Genomic DNA, 10207 nt, shown 5'->3' with positions numbered 1-10207 from the left:
TAAAAACACATGTTATGCGAACAATAAATATATTGCAATTAAACTATACCAAAAAAATCAAAATCTGATATAGAATATGCATCTTAAGCTTTGAGTAATCGCTTATGTCATAAATAACTTAATAATACCGATAAATTCCACTATAATTTATTAAGCTGAGTAACTAAGCTGCATTTAGGCTTAAAAATATGAAACTTCTAGCAGACTAACAACACATTCTACCTTCTTGAAATCTTGACTAAGCATCGTCACAAAAAAAAAACTGTCTGAAAAACATAACATTCTTTTACTGGGTAGTGATAAACAAACACTGAGAACCAGATCAGATCATTCATTTACCACTAATTATCATGGCAAAGCACGAGAATGTTTTGTGAGTGTAAAGATTTAAATTATATTTTTATTTTACATTTAACATACGTGCATTTATGTCAGCACATAAAGGTAAATAATAAAGATATATAAAGTATTTTTATGGATGTCTTTATCAGATTACAAAAATCTTGAAACATGAGAACATAATATTTGAAATTACCTTCATAATATGCTCAGTAAGGTAGCAAAATAATTATACAGCAGTGCATGATCATGCCGTCTCTAAGTGCTGCCTTATAGCTTTATATATATAATTTTAATATTCATTGAAGAACAAAAATGAATAATAAAATTTCACAACTTTCATCAAAAGTGAAGCCAATGAAAAACATCTAATAGTTTTATTTCGACTCCCGAAACGTTCTATACTCAGTAGTTGTAATAAGCGTCTGAATAGGAATAAACATGGGCAGGATCTTGGTTGGAAGTCCCAGGTTCATTGCTGGAAACCTCAGCCCTGAAGCCATAGCCGTCAGCTACATATCTTACTGAACGCCAGATACCATAAGCATCTCTGTAACCATAACCGCCAATTACATTATTGTAACCATCGCTGTTTTCTTGTTTCCATTGTTGGTTTCCATAGTAGTCATTAATTTCATAGCCGTACTGGTAAGGCTGAGGATAATACTAGAAGATAAAATGTTACACTTTGTAATATGTGTAAACATCGATATGTGTTTGTGTCTATTTATGTATACGCGAAAAGGTATGGATAATAATGATAATTAAGGCTCAATATTTAAATTTAAAAATATGTTTGAACAATTTACAAACGTCGAAAATAAACCCAATACATTTTTAGTTCATAGAATAGAAGAAAATTTACAATCAAAGTGAACGTTTAATGACACAAAATTACCAAACCTAATACTTTTATTCTTCTCTCTATTCTAAAATTAAACGTCACCAATAAAGATACTAAAAACATATATATGGACATACAAACAATCAACCTTAAAAGCCAAAAGCTAATGATCGGTAAATAAAAAGAAATATTACTTCTAACATTTTATGTTTGCACAGACAAATCAAATATTGTCAATTTTTGGGTTATTAATAAGAATATGGTAGTGAATACATAATCATTATTATATTTTCCATGAAAATTGTGCTTTATATGATACACGTATTTAAATAAGTGTTTAGTTCAAGCAATGATTTACTTACGTAATCTGCATAACCGTAACCGTCGTATCCTGCCAAAGCAACACCAACGAGGACAGCCAACACGAAAACCTAAAAAAAATATATACAATTAATTATACAGCACATTTACTTTTGTTAATAAAAAGTGGTAAATTTCAAATAGTTACTAGAATTGTTTAGTCCTCACGATGCAAACAGAACGTAATTAGTTATTATTCCTTGAGATAATAATATTTTCCAATGGTTATTGAAGCTTTTCTTGTTGCCAATTTTAACAAGTTCGAAAAACATTCAATGTAATTAAATTATTCACTGAACAGAATCGAACCTTGCAAACCATTCTGGATTAAACTTTCTAGACTACAGAAAGAGAATTAGCCGTTCTGGGCTTGAAATATGTGTGACTGTTGGCTATAAATATACATATATATATATAAACTTTCCGGAACTGAAAACAGAAGTTATTTTTCTTTCTTGTCAGTTACTATTTTTGTACAAATTGTTGAATAGATTTCACTCTCACTAGGCGTTAATCTAGCTTAGAGCATTAATTGTCAGGTACTGCTAGTTCGTACTGACTCCAACATTCACTTCCTCAAGAACAAACAATAGTTGGCATCTATGAAATTCCCTCTGAAACAGTATTGACGTCCTTGAAATAATGTACTACCAAACTAAACGAAAGCTTAGAGGTATAGTTAGGTTAACATTTTGAAGGTTTCTAACAAGTTACATAGGAAAAATTAATTATAAGGGAAGCACACCAATTAAACGTTAAAACCGAGCTGACCGAAATCATCTAAAATTATTCTTTTATAAGATATAAATTATATATATTAGTATTACAGCAAAATTTTTACTTTTACACTGTATTCTGCCAATAGTGTTTAGTACTGTACTTCATTCTTAGACTAATAAAGTTGCTCCCGATGGGTCATCAGTCAATCAGAGGGCTTATAATTCTGGGTTATAAATCAGGCTCTGATACTCGAAGGCCCGCCGTCATGGCCAGGTGGGTTAAGGCGTGCGACTTGTGATCTGAGGGTCGCGGGTTCGCATCTCCGTCGCATCCAACATGCTCGCCTTTTCAGCCGTGAGGGCGTTTTAATGTTACGGTCAATCCCACTATTCATTGGTACAAGAGTAGCCCAAGAGTTGGCGGTGGGTGGTGATGACTAGCTACCTTCCCTTTAGTTTTACACTGCTAAATTAGGGACGGCTAGTGCAGATAGCCCTCGAGTTGTTTTGCGCGAAGTTCAAACAACCGATACTCGAGGTGGACAGAACTCAGATGATACGTTTTTAGCTTTGTGCTTAATTAACAAGGAACAAACGTACACAATTATAGCTCTCAACTTAGTTTTCTAGAACTATATTATTATTACGATTCAACTAATTGTTAAATATATAATAATGATCTTCAAAAACATTTTAACACTTCCCCTTCCCAGAGACTGAATCGAGGTTCGGTGCACTTCCAACACTAAAAAGTATAGCATGTATATAATATATTTTTTAGCTTTAAAAAAAATGTTAAATACATGTGATAGGCACTACACATACAGCCAATAGAAATATTGTAAAACTTGGCTTATTTTAACAACTATACCATTTGTCAAAATCTTTAAATACAGCATTTTGCGTTCACTAATAATAATATACAAAAAGCATTACTTTTACAATTATGAAAAGTAAAACACTACACGTTTAAATACAATTGTAAAATTTTTTCTTCTTTACAAGATGTCATAAAATTTCGAAATAATTTATTTTCTACCATAATTACTTAACAAGAAATTCTCCAGAAACAAAAGTGATATTTATAGACTTGTGCTTACATACATAATTTTTGCTTGAAAACAACTAACCAGAATGGCAATAAAAACGTAGATATTTGTTTATTTCTTTTGAATTTCGCGCAAAGCTACTCGAGGGCTATCTGCGCTGCATAGATATTTACTTTCAGTTTTGGAAAACTACTAATAAGACAATAGTTATCGTACAACTATCTGAACCACTGATATAATGTTTATCTGGCCTAATTGCTACATATTTTCCAGGTGTTGCTAAGAGCAATAAGCCAAACAAACTACACTGGTGTAGACAAGCACTCGATAAATGAAGGAAATATAGAAATAGCAACTATTGCCACACCCGTATCGATGTGTTGAAAGGCCAGAATGGTACTAGTATTTTGTATCACGCGGAGTAACATTAAAAAAAAAGTAAGTTTTACGCTTCAGAAATGGACGGTTCAACACTGATCAAGTTGATGTAACCTTCGTTCTTACAAGTTTGAATGTTTTTACTTGGTGGCCATGCCCTATTTTGTTGGTTCGATTTTTCTTTATTTTAAAGGAAAGATGCATTCGACTATCTACTGTGACCTCATCGGGTCATCTTACCGCTGTCCTACCAGGGCGTCATATTTTAGTATAACCGTTAGCCCTCAAATTCAAAATATGGCATGATAACCATTAGGCGCGACCTTTCACACACACACACACACATATATATGTCAGATTTCATCAGTTCTCTTAAAATTAAAGATGAGTTGTATCATTGGACAAATTCCATGGTTTAATAGAATGTCAAGATAAATCTGGGACTGCCCACTAAAACCACATGAAAATATGTATCTCACAACTTTTGGAATGGGTATTAAGACTTTTAATAATAAAGCAGAGAAGAACGTTTCAACTTTGCTAGGTCATCTTCAGGTTAACCTGAAGTTAAAAGTGTTAATACCCCTATTAGCCGTTCTGAGATACATTTTATTTCAAGTGGGCTTCTCTTCATTCAGAATCACGTGAAAATATGTTTATTTCGTATAAAAAGACCGCAAATACTAAAGTAAATGTTCATAGCGAACTAATTTTTTTCAATAAAGAACTAAAATCCTTGTTATATGAGATATATTTATTTTCTGTACATTCGAAAATATTTAAGTCTTACATAAAATAAATCAATTTAATACTTTAAAAAGAAGACAATCCAGTAACAAAACGTATATATATATTAAAAACTTCAGTATCATGTGCTGGTTTGTACACAAAAATATTAAGTTACTTTAACTTAACTTGGTGCCCCCTGCTAGTTCAGCAGTAAGTCTACGGATTTACAACGCTAAAATCAGGGGTTCGGTTCCCCTCGGTGGGCACAGCAGATAGCCCAATGTGGCTTTGCTATAAGAAAAACACACTTAACTTGCTATTAGGCAGGTATTCGTTATCCTCATTTATGGCTCAACAGTAACTCTGCAGACTTTACGACGTTAGAATTCGGGTTTCGACACTAGTAACAGGCAAAGCATAGATAGCTCATTGTGCTCTTTTGCCAAACCATCAGCCACGCGCTGTTAGAGAGTGTTCACGTAGAAGGTTTAAAAAATATTATAATAGACTTAATCCTTTTGGGATTATTATATTTACAGAATTTTGTAACTTCTTATAAATGCATTTAACCAAGAGGAGCAAAATCATAACCCTGCAGCTATATAACGTCATTCTTTTAAAACATTGTATTTTACATTATATATGTTTTACATTGTACATTACATTTGAAACACTATGCTTTCTATAATATACTTAAAAAACGATGATTTGTAGAGTGGATATTAAAAAATAACCCAATTAGCATAAAAGAAAATAAACAAAACAAATCCCATAAAATAATATTCACCATAATTTCGGTCTGATTTAGCATGGTAGTTTGTTTGTAACTTGCTAATCGCTGGGTCGAAACTCGTCGCCAAACATTATCGCTCTTTTAGCCATAAGGCCGTTATAATGTAACGGTAAATTCTACAATTCATTGGTAAGTTGACCCAAGATTAGAAGGTAGTTTAGATAGTTTCTTTTTTTTTTTGTCCAACACATCAAAAATATGGACAGTTATCGCAGATAGCCCTTGAAAAGAGTTGCACGAAATCCATCAAACAAAAACATATCATTTTAATGTCACACATATACAAACTTGTTTCAAACTATATTAAAAGACGTACAAGCTGTACTATACAAGCAGTTAGAACAGAGGGTGCTACATGTGTGTTTGTACAGTAAGGGAAAGGGTAAAGATGATAATGTCTAGTTCGCCATAACTGGCGGACATAAGACGTAATACTTTCACAAAGTATTAGAGAGGGTTGAAATTATAGTTCGATACCAAACAGACGGCTATGATGTAATAGTCTCCCCATAGTTCCATTGTTCATTACTGTAACCAGGCGGTTTAAGACACCAACTCATTAGTTAATTAAAATTTCTGTCCTTAACGAACAATATCATAAAGTAATTAAAAGTACAATTGGATGTTTCAACATCAAAATATTTAACTGATATAATTCCTAATTTATTAGTTAATTAGATCATTCATAAATAAATCGTCCTAAAATAGATGCTTGACGCTAATTCATTATATACTTAAATCATTTATAATTAAACTGTCCTATAAATAACGTTTAACACAACTTCATTAATTTATTAAATTACTTATAATTAAAGCGTCCAAAAAAGATGTGCTAATTACTAAGCTATTAATTTAGTTATATGTCCTAAAAAACTATTTTATGAATTAATTCAAACGCTTTCACAAGTTTGACTTTGTGTGACAAAATAATTCTTTTACACATGTTTTACAAAGGTTACTAACACAATTCATGGCCAGGTGGTTAAGGCACTCGGCTGGTACTTTGAAGGTTGCAGGTTCGAATCCTCATCACTCCAAACATGCTCGTCCTATCAGCCGTGGTGCCGTTATAATGTGACAATCAATTCCATTATTCGTTGGTAAAAGAATAGCCCAAGAGTTGATGGTGTATGCTGATGACTAGTTGCCTTCCCTCTAGTCTTAAACTGCCAAATTTGGGACGGCTAGCGCTGATAGTTTTCGTGTAGCTTTGCGTGAAATTCAAAACCAAACTAACAGAATTTTTATCATTGTCTTTCAAGAGAGGTCATCTATATTAATTAATATAGAATAATTAAAATTTACACTATTACCAATTTAAATTTATTACTTGAAAAATTATTTCATTTGAAACACACTGGCCTGGCATGGCCAGGTGGGTTAAGGCATTCGACTCGGAATCTGAGGGTCATGGGTTCGAATTCTCTTTGCACCAAACATGCTCGCCCTTTCAGCTGTTGGGGCGTTATAAAAAGTGACAGTCAATCCCACTATTCGTTGGTAAAGAGTAGCCCAAGAGTTGGCGGTGGGTGATGATGACTAGTTGCCTTCCCTCTAGTCTTCCATTGCTAAATTAGGGATGGCTAGTGCAGATAGGCCTCGTGTAGCTTTGCGCGAAATTCAAAAACAAACATTTGACACATTATACGTTACAGTTTTATAACTTGTTCCGTAAATACGTAAATATACTTTCACATGTTATCAACGTCTATATTTAATTACCATTATTTTAATGAACATGCATAAGATTTTCACAAACATGCTGTGACATTTATTAGTATACTTCCATACATAATCGCGTCTTCGATGTCTAGATTAGTCACGTTAAAAACCATTATTTCGCTTATTTTAGCACCTGTACTAATACAACTTACTCCAACTAAAAATAACAAATAAATGACTTTCTGTTTATCCATCCATTTCCTATGTAGGCATTGATCACTGACAGACACAGATGAAAGTATGGAATACACTTGTAAAATGTTCATAGCTTCTTTCAGAAAATGGTCTGTAGAACACTTGTTTTACTTTCAAGTAAAATATACATATTATTTGAATGAGATCACTATTACAACTTTTAATTTACTTTTATCGTCCAACAACTAAGTGTAATAAATGAACAACTTACTGTTTAACATTACTGTTAGTTAAAATACCAAACTGTATACAGTTTTCGGAATAAGACGACAATGAGAAAATCGCACTATACAGTCTGGTTAGGTTTGGTTTGTTTTGAATTTCGCGTAAAGTTACAAGAGGGATATCTGCGCTAGCTGTCCCTAATTTAGCAGTATAAGACTAGAGGGAAGGCAGCTAGTCATCGCCACCTACCGCCAACTCTTGGGCTACTATTTTACCAACGAATAGTTGGATTAACCATAACATTATAACGCCCCCGACTGAAAGGGCGAGCATGTTTGGTGTAACGGGAATCGAAACTGCGATACAATATAGACACAGACTTTTAAGAATTACAAGTATCAACATGTGGTCAGGCACATACGGACTGTGATTCTAAAATATACAAAACCACTGCAGAGCTACAGAGGACATTATCTTCTTCACTTCAAATTACATTTCCTCCCCGGTGGCACAGCGGTATGTCTGCGGACCCACAACGCAAAGAACCGGATTTCGATACCCGTTTAGGGAAGAGTACAGATAGTCCACTGTGAGGCTTTATGCTTAACTGAAAACAATAAGAACAATAAACAACCTTTAGCTAAGAAGACCGGGATGGTTTCACCTAACGATTAACATACAATTATTATGCACTGTGCCCAAACAAAAAATCAGAATATTTCAGTTGGCTTGGAATATATTTTTTTTTTCAAAATGAAAGATCTATTCAGTTCTTATCTATGATATTTATATAAACATGTGAAATATGTGTCATTTCATTGCACATTAATGTCTAACTATCATCTTAAATATATTTTGCTATAATATTTCGAAAATGATTTGAAACGTTGTTGTCGTACAACAAATAGTGTATGTTGAAGACATCGACAACCACAATGGTCAGTTTTGACATTCTTGCATTAGTTATTTTACCACACATTGTAATTATAAACAGGACAAAAGTTGTGTTTGTATAAACATTCTTCTTAGAATTTCTTACACTGGCAATCAATATAAAAAAATTACACACAGATCATACTAATTGTCCGAAATATTTACTATAAAGAATACACTCACAACCCATGGCTATCTTCAGTGTTATTTATTATATTAGTAATGGCCCGACATGACTAGGTGGTTAGAGCGCTCGGCTCGTAATCTGAGGGTCTCGGTTTCAAATCCCCGTCGCACCAAATATGCTTGCTCTTTCAGCTTTGGGGTGTTACAAGTGACGGTCAATCCCACTATTCGTTGGTAAAAGAGTAGCCCAAGAGGTGGCGGTAGGTGGTGATGACTAGCTGCCCTCCCTCTTGTCTCAGACTGCTAAAATAGAAACAGTTAGCGCAAATAGCTTTACGCGAAATTACAAACAAACTATTTAAAATTATATATATATATCCATAAAAAAGCATTGTCTTTTCAAAAAGAGACGTCAAAGGTTGATCAATGCTTTGACCCTCAGACACATGTTGATCAATACTGGAATTCGTGTATCGGATGAAAATGTTACATTCTAGTAAATAAGGGAATGTTAATAACTGATACAGTGTTTTAAACGATACTTTACTGGGTAAAACAAGTAAAACAGTTGTTGATACAAAATAAACAAACAGCAAGATATTTTATATCAGTATCATTCAAGTTTCTTAAGATAATAGACAAGATAATGCACATCTTTTCTTTCACGTTTTAAATATACAATATATATACAATCCAACTGAACTGTTATGTCCACTCTGATAATAAAGAATGTATTTTATATGTCACTAATCTTAATAGTCAATAAAACAAAATTATTTATTCATCCACTTTACATAACAATATTAAAAGCTAAGTGTACACTCATGAAATTCTCGGTGCTTGATGGTACAATAGGAAACTCTTTTCTATTCTGAGCTATTACTTTCTTTTTTGAGCTAAAAGTCACATATTTATTATTAAAATATAATTCTGAAAACATAACACACAAAGATCTATACATAGTCAGGCTTCTTTGAAGCTGTAGTTATTTAGGCATCTAAAGAAAAAACAGTATCCTCCATCTTATAATTACTCCCTAGTGCAAAACGATAAATTTGCGGACTTATACCGCTAGAAACGGTTTTCAATACTCGTTGTGGGCAGAGTACAGATAACCCATATGGTAGCTTTGCGCTTAAACAAATCTTCTTATAATTTGACTATCTATTCTCTACAGTGTTATATGAGGGATAAAATCCTTTGACAGTATGATAAACTTTAATATTTATAAATAATGTATGTATTACAAAGGTTAAATTAACTTTCATAAAAATATGGTTCAATTAAACTAGTGTACAATTATAGTTACACTTTCTCTCAATTAAAAGACCTTTACTAACCTTATATCCATCAAACTATTGTACTTTATCTAATATATAACTACACAGAACAATGATTGTGGCTTTTGTATATTATAAAGGACAGAGAACGTTCTAATTGTTTTGTTACATTACTCTATCACTAACCTGTAGTAACCTGGAACATAATTTCCAATTGTAATATCAAATATTTTTAATTTCGTGAATGTGCATTTATCTTTCTGTATCGTGGGAGAGATGGAACATTTGAGAAAACAAGAAAAGTAAAAACGAACTAATGGATCAAATTAAGATGCGGAAATATCTTTTGAGGAAAGAAAAACTAGATCTGTCAAAAAGATCAGATATGCAGGAAACGTAAGAAAATATTATATGTGACATAAGAAAAACAGGAACAATAGAACATGTATTGAATTTTAAAAACGTGTAAAATATGAGAATATGAATAGATGAAATAAAAAAGGAATTGTATTGGATCTAATATTGGATATAATAAGATGAAAGGAAAACAAACCAAGAAACGTACATATATTAAA

The 10207-nt window shown here is 32.7% G+C and overlaps 1 protein-coding gene across 1 annotated transcript; it reads right to left on the bottom strand.

The window, feature by feature from the left end:
* Positions 1 to 540: 540 nt before the first annotated feature.
* Positions 541 to 1916, bottom strand: LOC143250236 (cuticle protein 10.9-like). The gene is made up of 3 exons (XM_076500716.1): positions 1853 to 1916; positions 1546 to 1614; positions 541 to 1005 (listed from the first exon to the last, which is right to left on the bottom strand). Exons 1-3 carry the CDS (start codon positions 1862 to 1864, stop codon positions 745 to 747), a joined length of 342 nt encoding a protein of 113 aa, XP_076356831.1. The 5' UTR covers positions 1865 to 1916; the 3' UTR covers positions 541 to 744.
* Between the last annotated feature and the right edge of the window lie 8291 nt (positions 1917 to 10207).

The sequence above is a fragment of the Tachypleus tridentatus genome, chromosome 5 (genome assembly GCF_004210375.1).
Source record: "Tachypleus tridentatus isolate NWPU-2018 chromosome 5, ASM421037v1, whole genome shotgun sequence".
Classification (NCBI taxonomy): domain Eukaryota; kingdom Metazoa; phylum Arthropoda; class Merostomata; order Xiphosura; family Limulidae; genus Tachypleus; species Tachypleus tridentatus.
Note: the sequence above shows the minus strand (reverse complement) of the source record. Positions and strands in the feature narration are given on the sequence as shown.

What these genes read in the sequence shown, in the direction of transcription:
- LOC143250236 (XM_076500716.1), bottom strand. An exon ending in GTTACGGTTATGCAGATTAC is followed by an intron (nt 1,006 to 1,545) that starts GTAAGTAAATCA and finishes TTTATCTTCTAG; the next exon opens with TATTATCCTCAGCCTTACCA.